General features: G+C 39.6%; 1 protein-coding gene and 1 long non-coding RNA gene across 3 annotated transcripts in view; one reads left to right on the plus strand and one right to left on the minus strand.

Annotated features, from left to right (window-relative positions):
• The window catches only part of LOC131963143 (lysine-specific demethylase 6A-like), a 40,819-nt gene extending 38,232 nt beyond the window's left edge, over nt 1–2,587 (plus strand). For both annotated transcript variants that reach the window (XM_059328294.1, XM_059328295.1), the window contains one exon: nt 1,382–2,587. In XM_059328294.1, coding sequence (XP_059184277.1) covers nt 1,382–1,411 — 30 coding nt within the window. In that variant the 3' untranslated portion in view covers nt 1,412–2,587. The remainder of the gene's footprint in view (nt 1–1,381) is intronic.
• Nucleotides 2,517–13,523, minus strand: LOC131963145 (uncharacterized). The gene is made up of 2 exons (XR_009390012.1): nt 13,427–13,523; nt 2,517–4,534 (listed from the first exon to the last, which is right to left on the minus strand). It is a non-coding gene; the product is annotated as an uncharacterized LOC131963145 (long non-coding RNA).
• Nucleotides 13,524–18,552: the final 5,029 nt, after the last annotated feature.

Genomic DNA, 18,552 nt, shown 5'->3' on the forward strand with positions numbered 1-18,552 from the left:
AGAAAAGCCAAACGAGGAGGCGGGGGGTGTTATATAATGGAAAAGGTTTTAAATGGTGACTGGTGAAACAACACCAGCACAGATTATCATAAAACAGCACTCTCCATCACTATCTTAAATCCCTTTTACACAACCAGTTCAAGGTAGGAATGGAGCCTATTTCCACCCTTTGTTCTGTGTAAAAAGATGCAAAGGATCTTACCTTCTACACCTTTTCTTCCTTTCTCTCTACACTACAAAACACGCACAGAGTTCTACTTTAATGCATAAAGTTGGCAGCGTGCAGGTCGAGATATTTCTGCAGGTTGGGTTCATAATAAAACTATTTGCTGACACAGTTGCTTACACGTCACGTCTCTTTTGCTCCCAGATTGCCAGCATGCGATCTAAAATCACACACTGGGGCTGCTGCTGTTTGCTGGCATGACGTCTGACCTTCATTACAGCAATAGTGCGGCATCACTGTGTAAAAGAGGCTTTTCAAGTGATTAGTTTACCTATAGTTCATCTTGCTTATAAGTGGGGAAAAACTTGAAATATTCTCAGTTAACTTTCACATGCGGCACCATGTTTTTTTAATATAATTATTCTCTTTAAACCCATTTTTTCTGCAGAGAAAGAATAGGCTACACCTATGTTCGTTACACTAGAATTATAGTAGAATTAGATACCAATGGTGGCTGTGTAGGATTGTTTCCAGTAACTCAGAGCATTGTAAACTCTAAGTAAAAATTTGATATTTTGGTGATCTTTCTGAAAAATCCACACATTTAGCTTCACTCTATATTTCTCTGTATTTAGAGTTCACTAACAGAATTTCCACTGCGGTAAAAAAAACTGTTACCGAGGGTCATATATATATTCTCTCTTCCTCCTTTCAACACTACAGTAGTCAATTACAATTTTTCCTGTGAATCATTTTATTCAAATTGGGATTTGGTTAAAGATTTTTCCCCCCCCGGTTGATGACGTCATAAACTATGATGACAGACATTTGTTTTGTATGTAATTAAGAACAAATAAAAAACATGTCGCACTATTCCGGTGCTTGATAACCGATACAGTGGCAGATATTGTCATTTTTTGAGCCGTTATGAAAATAGATGTTTATGTGTTTTTTTTTCCACTCAGAGAAAGTAGCTCTCTGGGTACATTTGCAAACATTATTAAATAATATTTAACATTGTTATACATTATAGAAACCATGTATTACATTGTCAGACAATTCTATAAATGAAAACGGAGAAAATAAGGGATAAATAGGAATAAAACATACAGCTAAATTAACATGACTATTGTCATGTGCTGTCTATTTAAAAAAAAAAAAAAAAGCTTATCTGATGAATTCAGTGACTAAGTCTTGTGTCCTCTTCCTCTCCAGGCCCCTCCTCTTCATTCATCTTCATCTTGACATTAGGTGACACCTCTTCTTCTTCTGCTGTGGAGCCATGAAGCCCATTTACAGGAACTTGTATTAAGATTAAAGAAAAAGAGCAAACGAACATCTACATACGCGGACCATTTCTGATATTCAGGAAAGCCAAGGCCGTCTCCCCACCCTCACCACCGCCCCTCCCATTATGGCTGGTCTCCATTGCGACGGCTGGAGGCTGAGGCGGCCGAGTGTGTCTGTCTATGCAACCTGTTTGAAGTGCTGGGGCCTGGCCCTTCCAGAGGGGGGCGCCACCGAGCTCGCTAACAGGACTTGTTTCTCCCTTCCCCCCCTCCCAGCCCCCTCTAGTGACAATGGTTCAGCCCTGTTTTAATGGAGGACTTAATCAAAAACGGTTGGGACGAGGGGGAGGAGTGGGATTCTTAATGCGTGATAAAAATGTTTTGTAGATACTTGTTAACTGTCACAACTGGCAACACCACCCGTAAAAGACTACTGACTTGACAAGCTTTCTCTCTCTCCCTTCTTTTTGTTTTCTATTCTGGTAACAGGATGAAATGTTGGCTTTGATTTTTTAGAATTTCCCCCAAATTTTCTTCAGTTTTTCCTTCTAAGGAGCACTAGCCTAACTGGTCTTTTTCTATGGTAGATAGTAATTTTAAGACTCTTTGGACAGCAAAATCTCCAAAAAAATTTGTAATGTGAAGAGTTAAGGTGATTTTCTTTTCTTTTCTTCTTTTTTTTTTTTTTTTTTTTTTACAGCTTTTATGTTTTATCTTCGTCTTGTTCTTTTCAAAACTATGTTTGTTTCTTAGGTAAAAAAAGGAAAAAAATTAGGAAAAAAAACTTACTAGCCAAGTCACAAAGAGAATGGGTTGCACATAGACTTATGGAATAAAGTTTAATTTGTGATTTTTTTGTTTTGTTATGTTTCTAATCTTGATGTAAATTTACACTATTTATAAATACATATTTATTGCTTGAAAATATTTGTTGATGGAATGCTGTTATTTTTTCCAGAGTACCTGCCATTAAATTTGAAGGAGTTTTGTCATTTTAACACAACTCCTCTTACATTTTCTATATATAAATAAAATTGCTTAGCAAGCATTGTACAGAAACGGACATTTAAAATTGTTTTATTGTTTGAAGAATGTTTTATGATGAGTCAATAAACACAAAGTTGTCAAATTATCCATGCTTTTTGGTTGCTCAAACATACAATACTTTCATAAAATCATATTTTACAGTATAAAGTAATAAAGAAAACAATAGAAACACTTGATGTGTGCAAGTATAGGCCTGAAACCCAGCAGACAATGTAGCTGTAGACTGACACACACAGAATCCTACACTGAATGCCAGGTCCAGAACATACCCTGTATCTCAAAATGTCATTTTTTATTAGTTATAAAATTACTTCTGTTCTCTAAACTGCCCATGCAGTCTAGGATTAACTCTGTACAAGGCTTTTTTTCACAGTGGGTGGGCATGCAAGACATTTCTTTGAAATTTAAAAGATCACAAGGAAAAACTGTTGGGAAGGAATTCCAACTATACTTTCACTTAATACATTAGAAAACTTCAAAAGTTGTTAAATGTGAGCCTTTCTGTCAGCCTCCTGTGTCCTGAATATCACGGCTGCCAGCAGAGACCCAGTAGCCAGATGTAGCTGCTGCCAGCCCCACAGGATCTACACTGACTACTGAGCAACTGCTGGGCGCCCTGTGGCTCTGCAGCTCCAGTTTGAGCCAAAATGGCCGCCCAGCTGCCACATTTCAGCCAACAAGGGGAAATAATGAGGAGGAAGTTTGTGCAGAGGGAAGCTGAGAAACAAGCAGACTCCCTGGGTGTCACATGTGTCCTCGTTGTTGGCCACGGCTGATGTTTTCCAGGTGAGGATGTGACTAAGAATATAGTTTCACTGTACAGCTCTAACACACAAAAACCCCTCAAACTATCACTATAGCAATGCTACAGCTAACACACTAACAGGCTTTTCCCCACTTGCACCGTCACCCATAATTGCTCTGCCAAATTACCATGTGCTGAACAGCAAACAACCTACACATACTGCCAAGTAACCTGACAGATTAAATGTACAACTTTAAGGAAAAACTTTGTTTAATGCTAGTAAGCAAGCATGCTAACACTTGGCTAAGATGTCAAATCTGGCAAATTATCTACAAAATGAATGACATTTCTTTTAATTTCAGCTGAATTTCATGTTTAATGCTAATTAGCAAGTGTCAGCATGCTAACACATTCAACTAAGATGTAAAAAAAACCGATTACCTCCTAAATGAGTGACCTTCCTATTAATTTCAGTTTAACGTTAATCCTAATTAGCAAGTGTTAACTTCAATTTAACTGTTGAATCTGGCAAATTACCTAAAAAACTAATTCCCATTCAGCTGAACTTTATGTTTAATGCTAATTAGCAAGCTTAACTATGCTAACACACCCAACTGCGAAGGTAAACTCTACAAATACTAGTCAAAAGAGTGCTGCAGGAATTAGCATTTAGTACAGCATTCGTGTTAAAATAAGGTCTGTGGTTACATTTTATTATAAGATAGAAAATATGTCAGGAAATAGCCTACTCTATAAATGTAAAGCTTTAATGTGTCTTAAAAATGACAGTTGATAAATGAGACTATAGAGGTTGTCAGGACGTTAAATTTCATTGTCAGTTTGTGATGGTGACATTCAAGTCATGTTTAAATTTTTAATAGTCTAACTTACTCCTGGCAATTGCATTAAAAATCATTAAACATGCTGTTGTTTTCTGCAGTGATCTAAAATCCAATGAAAAAATGTGGTTTCTCTTTGTGGAGGGAGCCTGACTAACTCCAAGGTTGGCCTTCAAACACATCATCCCTGCAGCACTCTATAGAAAATGACAGAATAGAAAAAAGCATTTACAGGTTCAGGTGCATTCAACAAAGAAGCTAAACTGCCATTCTCTCTCCTCATCTCCCTCTTTGTCTTTCAGCTTGTACAGTCCCTCTGTTCCCACACTGAAACCAAGATGGCCGTCTGTTTCAGCGTCCATTTTGCCTGCCGCAGATGGATACATGAGGACTTCTCCACCGCCTTTTCCTAGAGCGTCCATCTGCTGTTTGAAGCCTGACAGGAGTCCTGGAAAAGACAGACATTGGGGTAAGAATCACTTTAATCATATTACATGTTTGACTGCAAAACTGCACACAAGACAGAAAATTAAGAGTCCAACATTTTAGATTAATTTTGAAAGTATTAAGGGCTGAATTCTCTGGTGATCATAAAGCAGGGCTGGTGTTTTTCTGCTGCTGTCGTCTCTCTAAACGCTTTTACTTTGGCGGAGGCACACAAGAACAAAACCAAGTGTGGGCTGCGAAATCGTGATTCTAGGAAACAAGATGCCAGTTTTAGAACAGGAAGTCTTCATCAGTTAAGAAGATTAAGACTTCCTGTTGGCTGTCTGAAACGACAAAGGCAGGAAACTTGAGTTTTTTTTGCTATACAGTGACAATAGTGTTATATGTTAAGAGAGACGGGGCAGGGGATGCAGGTGGCAGAAGGGTTATGCAATTACTTAGAAAATATACATCACATTCTGGAAGTGTTGCATACAAGGTGTTTAATGAGATCAGTGACAAAAAGTTCCTCCTATATATCTTCCACCTATATCCTGTGAAGTCTGGCAGTGTTCCAGCAGAGAGGTATGTGAACTCTGCTTGGCCCGGACCACAAACTCCCCCCCTACTCAAATCCAGACCTCCCAACAATGTCCCCCTGTGTCGAAGTACGAGAGAGAAGGAGTTAAACCAGCAGTGTGATCAATGCCCTCCACCCCCCACCTCCTCATCCCTCTTTTCCCCCTCTCCTTCCTTCCTGTTCCCTCCATCTCTGCTCTGCCGTTTCCGCCTTTGTGAGAAACAGACAGGTGGCCCTGACTGCTAATTTTAACCGGGCTGATTGTCTGCCTGCGTTTCCCACAGCTATGTATAGATGCCTGCAATAAACCAAGTAGGTCAGTGTGTGAGACCCACACACACACACACCTACAGGCGCGCACACACCGGGCCCTGACCTCTAAAAATGTCCATTCATCCACTCCCGCCTCTGTTGCAAGTGATCCCCCCTGATTGGCTGTCACTCTCAGCCAATGGCAGCACTCCCTGTTGCCCATTCATAAAACCCTGGGTCATTGAGGATAATGTAGCATTAAGGCATGTGCAAAGAGGAGGGCTAAACCCACTTTTTATACACATTTTGATGTTACAATTCAAAATAAAAGCAGATTCATGGCTTATAGGTGTGAATTTTGTGGTTTGGTTGGTGTTAATGTAATGTACAATTTTGAGGTTTTGTGCTATTTTTCTCTCTTCTTTCAGAATAGTGGAAAGAAAACATCCAACAAATATCATTTAGGTGTATATTTTACCATTTTTTGTAGATTTTTCCTAAATTCACTAAAAGTTAGCGTTCCATTGCAGCGTGTAGTGTCGTGTACCTGTAAACCTCGTTATCACAGTCATCATTAGAAAGCTCCCACTCTCCTGCACAGTATTGTGTTTTTTATGTTCTCTGTTGTTGCTGTGAATGTCAATATTTTGTCTTCAAATAGTCATTTCCATTAAGAATGTATGAAATCTTTAAAGGCCGTTTTCTCATAAATCGCCACTTCAGCTCCATTTACAGACACCAAACTTACCAGTTTTATTCTAAACTATACACATTTTGTGCCTAAAAACATGACGTGATGATTTTTTTTAATGACTTTTGACAGTATTTTATGATTTATTAAATGATAAAAGGAGATATTCCAATTTCCTTCTGTAAAAAAATGACTTTGAAATTAGTTTTATCCAGTGTGTGGATTTATGTTTTGGAAATATATGCAAATTAGCGTGCATATTTAATGAGTTTGCATAAAAACAGAAAACTCCCCTTAATGCATATTGTTGCAAATAGCAAATTCCTGTTTGTGCATTTTGATGACATGAAGTTCAGTTCTTTACATTTGGAGTTTTGCATGCATCCTTTAGAGTCTCTCCATTCAAGCCGGACGCAGACACACAACATTCCAGTGTGTTTAATGAGTAATGAACCGAGGGCCCCTCAGGCCACGATCATTTCCCCTTTTTTTGTTTTTTCAGGGCTATCGCTCTCTTTCTGCCCCTCCATCCCTCAGGTTCCACTCAAAGGCGCAAATACACACTCCTTAAATCCAACCCAGTGTTGTTTCTTCCCCCTGTAATTACAACCCCGGCTAGTTTTCTGACCCTTTTCAGTGTTAACGTGCGACTCCCTTATATAGAGTCTAATGTGTGACATCCAGAGCACAGACCTGAAGCTGAATAGATCCTTTTATAGGAACTTGATTAAATGTCTCCATAGCATTCCTTCCACAGTTCAATTATTTATTAATTATTCATGCTGATCTCACTATTCCATCTGTTCTGTGAGAATCCAGTGCAAGAAAAGCAAATATTAAATCACAATATCATGTCTTTATTTGTAGCGAGAAACCACTCTAAACCTGAAGAATTTCAAATGTGTAATTAACTGATATGGTGGCAAATACTGTAATTTTTTTCGATTTTCTGGAATGAAAATAGACCATTTTATGTGGATCGCACACATATTTTTCATATCAACTCAGACATAAAATTTTATTAAATAATATTAACATCAGCCAATTCTGTAAAATAAATAGCTAAATAAACATTATTACTGTCCAGTGTCAGACTATTTTAAAAAAGGAGAATAAAAAAATAATTTACACCCTTTCCAAATCATGCTAAGCAACATTTTCTGCATGTAAAACATTAATAACGGCACATTTTGGACAGCTAATATCGGCCGATAATATCTGTCAACCGATACATCTGTCTGGCTCGATATTTAACTATAACATTAAATATTTATGGCTAAATAAACAGGAATTAGAGTTAAAGTGGGTATTTATTTATTTATTTAATAGACTTAAAAGTGGTGCTGCTTTTTCACACCTCCACATGCTATAACCAGCTGTCAAAGGGCATTCTGGGAAATGTATGCAGCTCGAGTAGAGATACATGAAACACTTTGTCACGAAATAACTCCCTGATATTATATAAAATGTGTTTTACTTCCATTCAGAACCCCCAAAGGAAAAGTTTCCGTTAATTTAGATAATTTCAGGATGACTGTCTATGCTATAATCCATCCCCTCGACAATACAAACTGTTGCCTCAGTCGCATGATGAGATGTGAGGCATGTTTGCGATGGGCTATCCAAGATAACAAAAAAAGAGGTGTTACCCATTGCTATGGAAACGGAGAGTAATTAGCACAGAGTGCTGTTCAGAGAAAAGGAGAGAGTGAGAGCGAGCATGATTTTTTTGTGTGTGGGATGTTGGCCTGCTTTCAAGAGATGAGCAGGGAGGAGGGAGGAGAGAGGATGAAGTAACAGTCGTGCAGGTTTCAGGTACGGTTACACACCGGCAGAGACAATAACTTCCTCCACGCTGAGTCAATCTTTCATATTGAATTTGATTAAGAAATTTGCTGGAAGAAAGAGTGGCACAGATTCCTCAGAGCTGCTCAGCTCCGCTCAGCCCCCCTGAAAGCCTCGCTGCATGTTTAAACAGGGACTGTAACTGGAAAGCTGGGTTCAGCTGTTGATCTGGCTCACGCTGCTACAGTCCCCCATGTACTACGGATGTGTCCGTCCATCTGTTGGTCATGTGACGTGAGCTGCGCTGATCTGATTCTTGGCGAAGGCTGTGCACAGTAGAGCCCGACCGATATGGGACTTTTGAGACCGATGCCGATACTGATTTTAGAGGAGGAATATTCATCGATAACCGATATGGTGGCCGATAGCGTCATTTTTTTAGCTGGAATGATGTGGATTGTGCACCAATTGTACCATTGGCCAAATGTACTTTCTCAAACATAAAACTTTATTAATTCATATTTAACATCAACCTATTCTATAAATGATAACTGTGAAATTAAAGAATAAATAGGAATCAAATAAATAGCCAAATAAACACCATTACTGATCAGTTTGTGTCACCTGCTGACTATTGAAAAAAAAGGAAAAATATATAGCTGACACCATTTCTAAATCACACTACGCAACATTTTCGGCATTATATATTGTGTAAAATATATAGGCCTTTGATAGGCCAATATCAGATGATAATATCTGTCAATCCTTCATGGTGCGTTCCAGCTAAACAGATTTTTTAACTTCGTCTTGGTTTTCTAATTTGCTGCATGTGAGCAGGAGGGACGGGACATGAAGAAAGGGAGGATTATTCAAAGAGTAAACCAATGGGAAAGTATTGATATTTCATTAGGATGTCACTGAAAAGTTTGATTTCTAGGACGTAAACGTCATGATATTTTGTTATAAATCACTTCTTTTGCTTCTCTCGATAGGCTGTAAGGGCTTTACTCATATTTTTATTTGTTACGTTTATTGCTGACCCATTTGGGTGCTGTTTGGAAACCTCTCTGGTACATTTTTCTCGATCTGACTGGCAGTAATGACGGGGCTCGTCAGTGATTGGCCCTTGGCTCGCTTGCATCATCCACAGAGGATGACATTTTTACTTGTGTAATCTCTCAATTCTGAACCTTTTATATAAAAGTGACTCAGCATGATGCTGTTTACCACAAATATCCTGCTTCAATTCATACATCTCCACTTCAGCAGCAGCAGGAAGTTGCCGCTGAGCTGAAGGTTATATGTTCTGTGCCTTACTCAAGGAGTTGACCCCTGGAAATGAACTTTCCCCTCCTCCTGCAGCTGCTCTGCCTCTTGCATCAGTCCACAACAAATCTAATCTGAAACATTTTAATAACACAATGCTTAGTGCATTTTCACACAGTACAGACTCACTCCAAACACCCACACAGTTGGCTCACAATGTGCCGCTGTTCTTCAAGCATCGAGCGACTCCTCAATCACTCTCTTCTCTGCAGCAGCTAATGGCAGCCAGGAGCCCACGGGCGCGTATATGCTAAGAACAATTATGCAGATGTGTGCTAAAACCACTTTGGTGCTATAATCCAACAATCAGTCCATTATAGTAATTGTCATTAGCGAGTGGGCGATTACAGCTTCGACAGGGATGTTGAAGAACAGGCAGAGCTCCACTGGTTTTATGCAAATGTAGCAAAGCCCCATTTAATTTGTCAGATGTAATGTCGCTGGATTTCTGAAGTTAACTCCGAGCTGGAGAGAGTGTGTGATTGTGTGTGTGTGACCACCTGTGGGCGTACAGGTATGTGCGTCATTAGAAAGTATTTGAGAGGAATTATGAAGTGAATACAGGTTTTTTTTGAAGGACTGTGTGCAAATTATTTGGGGGGAGGTGGGGTCAGAAAAGGGGGAGGGTTATGTAGTTTTAATTTTTTTTGCTGAAGGGAGGGTAGTTTGGGATTTTAGGGGGAGGTCTTTAATTGTTTCAAGATAGATAGATAGATAGATAGATAGATAGATAGATAGATAGATAGATAGATAGATAGATAGATAGATAGTGAAAAAAAGTTTCAATAACGGCACATATCAGGCTCTATATTTAACTATAACATTGAATATTTATGGATAAAATATTTGGGGGGAGGTGGGGTCAGAAAAGGGGGAGGGCTATGTGGTTTTTCTTTTTGCTGAAGGGAGTGTGGCTTGGAATTTGGGTGAGGTCCTTAATTGTTTCAAGCCCAGATGTATAGTTAGATAGATAATCTTGTGCAATTATAGTGATAAAAAAAAGAAAGAAAAGCAAAATAGTTACATCACAGGTGACTAAAGGGTGCTTTCTGCCATATATTTAGCATTTTTTCTATGTTAAACCAATCTTGCCCCCCCTCCCCAGCCAAATAATTTATTTAAATAAAAGACAAATAAAATGCATAAGCTTTTTTGCAGTTTTTTTTTAAATTTCGGTTCTGGGGTATTGCCATAGTAGTTTTTTGATTTAGTTTTTGTTGAGGTCATTTGACCACTTTGTCCCATTGTAATGCATCAGCTGGGAGCTTATGGATGTCATGTGAGGAGGCAACATGTCAGCAGCTCCAATAATGTGGTTAACTTAAAGAGGAAGGCGAGGAATGTATCCTAAACTCAACCCCAGTCCTCCTCCTCCTCCTCCTCGTCCTCCTCCCCTTCGGTCATGGGTTCTCCGCTGGGTAATCGCATACCAAAAACACAAGAATTTCCCCCTCTCTCCTCTCCAGGCAGGGGCTACCCCCTCCCTCTACAGCTGGCAAGCTAGACGGATTTAAGCAGGAACAAACCGGAAACGAGGCGATTTTTTTCAGATGTAAACTAAAAGCATACATTACATGTGAAAAATGAATGCAATTGAAACAAAACTGAGTGATATCACAGACTTGTACTACTGGCGAATTAAAACCTGACAAAAATAATTATGAAACTATATTTAAAACATAGTAACTGGAGCCCTAGAGCCATTATGCATAGCATGTATAGCAAAGAGTGCAAATATTAGTTTGTAATTGATTAACATAAAACTGATTGGCAGTTATGTGATTATATAATTATATAAAAACAATTTATTAATTCTTTGAATTAACATTTGAACATATTCCGACATAAAAGTATGCTGATAATTTTTGTGTTTTGGACCATTAATTAAAAAAAGCAATATTTTTAAAAGACATCACTAAGAAATAGAAACGTAATAATTTCTATTATAAATCCAAATTAATTATTATAATATAAGCATACTATCGATTATTATATCCAATATCGTTATGCAGTCAATATTACTGTGTCAAAATTCTACTCATTATAAAAAATAGAAAAAGTATTACCTTTTTTTGCGTCACTATTGCAAGTGACCCTTATTTTGAAATACGCAACCGGAAGTATGAGTGTTATTGCAGCTCGCTTGACAGTGGTGGCAGCGGTTCAGAGAGCGGCTTTGAGAGCGGTTCCCAAACTGCTCTTAATGTGAAAAATACAGAGAAAACGCCGGGCGCATTCCTGAGACCCAGAGACACCCGTGCCCGACCGTGACAGACAGGGCTTGTGTGTGCGTGCGTAAATGTGTGCGCGCAAACCGTGCGTCTCTGCGGGGGTGGAGAGCTTGGAGACCACACACTTTGCGCATTGCCCCCCCTTCCCACACACACACACACACACGGGACCGAGCAGCACACTTGGCCCTTAAAGTAGCGAAACATTAAAGTTGTGAAAAAGAAAAAGTGGTTGTTCAGCAGCAGTGTAGATGTGGCTTCGGGTTTAAAAAAAACGAGTTTGGTGCGTGAAAATGCGCTTTTTAACCAAGTGGAGAGGCTGAAATGTGCTCCCGCATGGCCAAAGCAAAGCATAACTGAGATGATGAGGTGGACTTTGGTCAAAGTGAGCGTTTGGTAACGACACTAGTGTTAGATAAAAACAACAATACCGAATTGTTTTCACGTTTTTCAGTGCGATCACACGCCGCGTTGCGCAATCTGCATGGATAGGCTGCGATCGGTGCGAACGGTGCCGACGAACGAGAGAAAAGTCTGTTAAACTTCCCTTTCTCCAGCAACAACAACGACAAACCGGGGCTGGAGAAAGTTCTTTACATCCCACCGGGAGATAAAGCGCCATATGAAAAGTGGCTCCACTTACCGTGGCTGCGTCTGCTGGCCGCATGTCCCCATGAGAGTGTTGTGAGTGTGTGTGCAGGAGACGCATACCGATACTAGTGGTCGGAAGCGCAGCGCGACACGTCAACGCGTGTTGCCTCCATATCATTAAAGGGGGATTCTTCAGCTGCTGCCTGGCTCAGTGGTGCAAAAGCTGGGGTCCGGGGACCTCCGAGGGGGCCCGATGTAGCTGAGCCACAAGTGTCTGTGGTTTAAAGTGATGTAGGAGAGCTCGGAGGCAATGTTGCGTAAAATCAATGTCAGTTCATTAAAGTAAGAAGATCCAATCCCTGCATCTAATGGGCTGTTAAGTCAGAACTCCCATTGAAATTCACGCACACAAATGAGAGAATTCGTTGGCAAGATATGTGATCGCTTTCATCTAAATTAGGTGTTTTGTGCATGGAGTTTGGTCTAGGAAATAAAAATAAAACCCAATAAAATCCTTTTTTTGCATGCACCTTTAAATGCAATCCTCCTATTGTCCTGAATATTAGCTCCAAAAAGCATTTCTGATTGGTACTTTTTGTTGTAGCACGTGTGCTTTTATTTCCTGTTTTACAATACATGAGCCAATCAGGCAAATTCTATGGAAAATTTAGAAAAAAACCTCAGATGTGGTAGTGAATAGTGGTCAGTGAGGGTCACCTGATGGTTCAGTGCTTCACCTCCCTGCTTATAAGACTCACTGCATCACTATCGACTGCAGCTGTAGCTCCGAAATTTAATGCTACCCTTATGAAAAATAGAAAATCCCTACAGAGTTTTGTGATTGACTCTTGGAATACTAAGTTTGTACAGTGTAAAGGTTGTTCTCCAAATTGCCTGCAGCACAAGCAGTTTGTATAACGTCCCATATGGTGGTTTATTCAGGATGTGATGGAACAATGCAAAGCATCAGTCAGCCTGTCAATCCCCCCACAACATCCCATCACTGAGACATTTCATGGAAAACGCCAATTCATGCATGCACACACACACAAAGCTGCATCTGGGGAATATCACTCTTCTTTCCGCTCACAGGCGACAACTTGAAAGCAAATCTGTGTGTGATTTTCCCACCCTAACACCTTCTCAAACACGCACTAACACATGCACACAGTCTGAATGAATCCTGCAGCAGCGGCGGTGGTGGCGGTGGCGGCGGCAGCAGCCCGGAGCGCGCTGCTGTTTTTAATTGAACAGATAACAGACTGAATGGTTTTGTCTGCAGTGCAAAGGAAGCCTGGGAGATTTGTACTCCTGCTGCTGCACTGTGGAGACAAATGCCTGGCATCTCTCTCTCTGCAGTGGCTCTACGGCGAAGCATGGGCAGCACGAGACACACACACAGGCATACCAATAGGCACCCAGGCACATACATGGCACGTAGAAACACAGAAAGCTTACCAGCAGGCTTCATCCAGACTGTTAAAACCCAGGGCAACCCCAGACGCCGTCATCTGCCTCTTTTTTTCTCCCTCATCTCTATCTCTTCACACACTTATCTATCTCTTCTTCTTTCTGTCTGCTGCATCCTACAGGACCCCAGTATCCTCCTCTCCATCCCTCTCTCTGCTCTCCTCCAGTCTCTACACTGATCTTTTAAGTCTACCAACCTCTCCACTGATCAATGGACAGCCGGCGAAGCAAGCACTGCTGCCTCCACCTCCCCCAGCTTTGTGTGTGCGTGTGTGTGTGTGTGTGTGTGTTTTGCTGTGAGGAGAGGAGGCTTCCAACCCACACACCACTCTCCAGAGCTCTCAGCCTCCACAGTGCCTCATCAGTTGACCACTCCACACCCCTACGCATCAATTGTGTGCATGTGTGCGCACACCTACAAGCACAGTAGGGCCATTAAAAGCTAAGCCCGCATTTCACTGTCACCTGAAGTTGATTTTTTTGGATGGGGCACGTCTTAAGAAGGGCAGCAAAACATCCTCAGGAAAGAGCTGTGAACACCTGTGACTCATCTCGCTTCTCAGAGGAGCTTGTAATGGCCGTAGTTATATCCATTATATGCATAAGCAGGTGGCTTAGCGGCTGAATAGGCAGCTCTAGGCCATGCGGCAGCTTTGGTGAACAGCTTATCTTGTTGTGATGCCATCAGCGCAACAGAACATAACAGAAATACTCACTTTTAGTCAATTATTTTGCATGAAACAACAGCGACGCCGAGACAAAAAAAGTCACACCCTTTTGAAGTGTTTTTAAAGATTAGAAATGAAAAACAGGCTCCGGTTGGAATCGCTCTGCTCAGGCTAATTATAAACAAAGAGAATCTGAGCAACCTGCACTGCAACAGGGTTATAAATACCGGCCTAAAGTCATGCTGTACTTCCTGCTGTGTGAGGCGGAGAAGCCATCAGATGGGAATAAATGTAAGCAACGGTGGCATCACGAGGGGTTAAATCTAATAACAGCAGAGAAATTACCGGGTTGAGGCCCGAGAGTGCTACAGTTCGGCCGAATGTCAGCAAGCTAAGAGAAACGGCATTTCAGAGCTTGGAAAAGGGGAAAGGAAGGGTATAAAATGTAAGTAGAAGTGGGTAATGAGCTGTGATTGGCACAATGGCTGAACAGGCAGGGAAGGCTGATTGACAGGTGACAGATGCTGGGAGAAAAGACACCATAATGATAGAAAGAGAGGCTTAGAGCTACTTTTAACATAATTATAGTTGTACCGCTATGGGAACATGTTGACAATGCTTGAGAGGCTGACTATTGGAGGAGGTCCTGCTTCAAGTACAATGTGATATGGCAAAAAAAATTCATGCTAAGTATTTATTGCTGGTAATTATTCAGCTAAAGGTAAAAATTGGACAGAAATATGCACACTTTGCTGATAGCTCCCAGCTATTTCATTAAAGGATGAGACTGATTTTGAATATGTTTTGCTGGAGACGTACAATTGTATTTTCTCCAACATTACGGTAAGGTTTGAAAAAAACAACTACTACTTGGTTAGGTTTAGTACAAGATCATGGTTTGGTTTAAAATAACTATATTTGTACTGTAACTGGTACATAATCTACTTTGTGTATGACATACAGGACTCCCTTGAAAAAGAGATTTTGGTAACGCTTTATAATAAGGTCCTTAATAACCATTAATTAACAAGTAATAAGGCATTGTTCTCGCTTTAGATCCGGTAGTTGCAAAAAGCATAGTTAACTTCCAGTTAACTTATAATAGATGAGCAATAAAGTATATTTTAATATCAATAAGCAAACAAAATAAGATTAATAAAGGCATGGCAAAGACATAATGGGTGGGTCATGGGTGTTTGTAATGCCATTATTAACACTTATATAAGCTTATAAACACACAATAATGTTAATAAGCATCTTGTAAGGACTTACAAGGGCTTCATTACATGTTAAGTAATGGTTATTACAAGGACCTTAATATAAAGCGTTACCGAGATTTTTAATCTCAATGGAACCTTTCCTGGTTAAACAAAGGTTTAATAATAATAAAAATACAAGCAGGTGGTATCCTGCTGGTCTTGAATGTGAAGCTAATATTGAAGTGCCTTAAACTTCTTTCTTTTTAAACGTCTAAGCATTCTTTCTTATGGCCAAAAGGGGGCGACTCCACTGGCTGCAAAAGTTTATATGAAAATAACCCTACTTTCACTTGATTTATTCCCTCAGCAAACATTCTCATTACGAAATTATGGTCTCAGGCGCTAGTTTTTAAGTCTACTTCAATACAGCATGATGTTCATGATGATGTTCAGAGTAAATTAGACGATAAAGCAGGATATGCTTGAGGGCAGGGCCTCCTTATGATTGCTCCTTTATCCGAGCTTCTCTGTTCTTTGTTGACAACAAAAAGCAAGAAATTGTTGCGTTAGCTTGTTCAATGCATTTAAATTTAAATTGCGTATCTGCAGTGCAATTTAAATACCTCTTATTTATCATTTTTCTACTCCAGCAATCAAACATGTTAGTAAGCTTGCATTGTCAGTGGCGGAGTCCGCCATTCCCATGTTGGATTCCAGTGGCAATTTCAGTAAAAATTTTCCTTTAAAGTTGATGCATGCATGAGTTGCTATTTTATATTAGCTCGTTTCTTGATCTGTCTAAGATGAATATGTGCACACACACAAAGCTTAAAACAAAAAAATGTAAAAGGATCAATTCATCTATGACAATATCTGTTTGTCTTTAAGGTTTTTTGGGGTTTAACTCAGCTTTAACCTGCTAACACATGGACAACCAGCCTGATTTCCATTCTCTAAATTGAACTCATTGGCAGGTGCTGCAGGTTACCACTCATTTTATTCAACAGAATCAGAAGCTGCTGATTAATTCTAATTTAATCAACCAGTTGATTCATTTTTCCATCAGCGATAACACTGATGTCAGTCGTGTTTAATTAGAGTACACCGGTCCTGTCATGCTAAAATGTGACCATGAGACAGACAGTGAGAGAGGTGGGATTGACTGACAGCGAGCGTTTCATCACTGTTCCCTTTCTGTGGCCAAGCAGGTGAATGTAAACAAGTTTAAATAAAAGCAAGGACATTTTGAAAAGCCTGTGGTCCGCAAGTAGTTGGCGGTGCGTGGGCGGCTTAGCAAGCTGTAAACAATTTCAAACTGCTGGAGAAATTGAAAAAAAAAATGCTCATGTGCTGGTGTGTCGCCAGATAAACGGGACCAGAAAATAAGACATGGCAGTGCACAGAAAAGAGAGGGCCAAAAATATTAATTCTCACAGGAAGCTGATATTTAATTTTGCCCTGAAAAGGTCACAGCCAGGCACTTGTGATGTTAGCGCTGGAAGTGAAGAAGAGTTTAATTGTGTGGTGTTTTTGTTCCGTGGATGCAGTTTGACATGGGTAATAACGTTGGCCCGGCTCTACCTGCTCTGTCTTCAGGGCTGGACCTGCTTCATTAATAAACTGGCACACTCTGAAATACTCAGTGGACGTTTTCCAAACTAATATATCTCATCTTGAAAACTGAGCTCGTAAGGTTGAGGGGTTTAAAAAAAAAAAAAAAAAAGAAGCAGAATAAAAATGTGGATAGATAGGACTAGCAAAAAACAGGATCCGCTGCCTACTCCGCCTCCAGTATTACATTATCACTGTTTAATTTTATCTCTTGAAAGCGTGACTGACTGTATTGTTATGCATATGTGTGCAAGAAAACGTGATGGCATGAGAAGGTGTACAGCAACTTTTAAGGATGTTTTGCAAGTCTTTGTCTGCAGTTTGGTTTGGTTTGGTTTAGGCAACAAAACTACTTCCCTAAGCTGAAGGCAAAAAGTACATGGTTAGGTGTTATAACAACAAGATCTCCAACTAAAGTAAAAAAGAAGGCTACAGTTTTGTTAAATTTAAGCCACAAAACCAATCAAAATGACCAAGTTTTTGAACCCAAATCACAGCTTGGAGTTTTCTATATTGTTCCAAAGGATATATTGATGTAATACTCTGGAGGGTTTTTGACCTCTTTTTATCCATTCACAATATGAATAAAATTGCATAATTCAGCACCAAATGTGTGTAACAAATGGTATCAACTCAATAATTGCTGCAACAACTTATGGGAGATATTTGAACATGAAAATGGACTTCAAAGGGGCACACGATATTAATAATTAATTCATCAATTTATTTATTTAAGTCATTTTTATTAGATATTTTTGAGCAGAACAACTTGACACACAGTGCTGAGCTGCATCTTAAATTAGTCTTCAGGTTCACAGCTTTTAGATGATGTCACCACTTCTATGTGGCATTTATTGTTGACCTGCTATCTCCCCCTAAACATCCACTGCCCACAACACCCAATTCTAAAAAAAAAGAAGGACTTACTATAACTTATAAAAGACAGTTTAAACAGCAAATAAATGCACATAAATGGCAGAAGTGATGTAGTTATGAGGAAGTGACTACTGGAGGAGACATAGTTACATAAAAACATAATGCACAACACATGAGGCACAGTGACGTTTAAACCACATTTATTTTTACTATCACGGATGTATAAATCTTTTTCCTAGCGCAGCTTTTAACTTTAATAGCATTGTAAATATATAAATAACCAACTCACTAATTCTCAGAATAACTCATTTGAAATTGTGTAACAAGTTACAGGAAGTATCTTCAAATGAGATGCAAAATAAATCTGATTTGTTGTTGAGTGTAGTGGCCCTTTAAGCTGATATTTTCAGGTATGCAAATCAGCGCTGCCTAAACACAAGAATTCTAGAAATTACCTGCAGCTTTTAACTTCAATAGCATTGTAAATATATAAATAACCAACTCACTAATTCTCAGAATAACTCATTTGAAATTGTGTAACAAGTTACAGGAAGTATCTTAAAATGAGATGCAAAATAAATCTGATTTGTTGTTGAGTGTAGTGGCCCTTTAAGCTGATATTTTCAGCTATGCAAATCAGCGCTGCCTAAACACAAGAATTCTAGAAATTACCTATTGCTCACTGATTTCAGCGCTTCTAATGCATTTCCCTCGCGGACCAAAGTCAGGGAGTTCGCTCTTGTTCCCATTGGTAATTTGA

This window comes from Centropristis striata, chromosome 24 (genome assembly GCF_030273125.1).
Source record: "Centropristis striata isolate RG_2023a ecotype Rhode Island chromosome 24, C.striata_1.0, whole genome shotgun sequence".
NCBI classification, from domain to species: Eukaryota; Metazoa; Chordata; class Actinopteri; order Perciformes; family Serranidae; genus Centropristis; species Centropristis striata.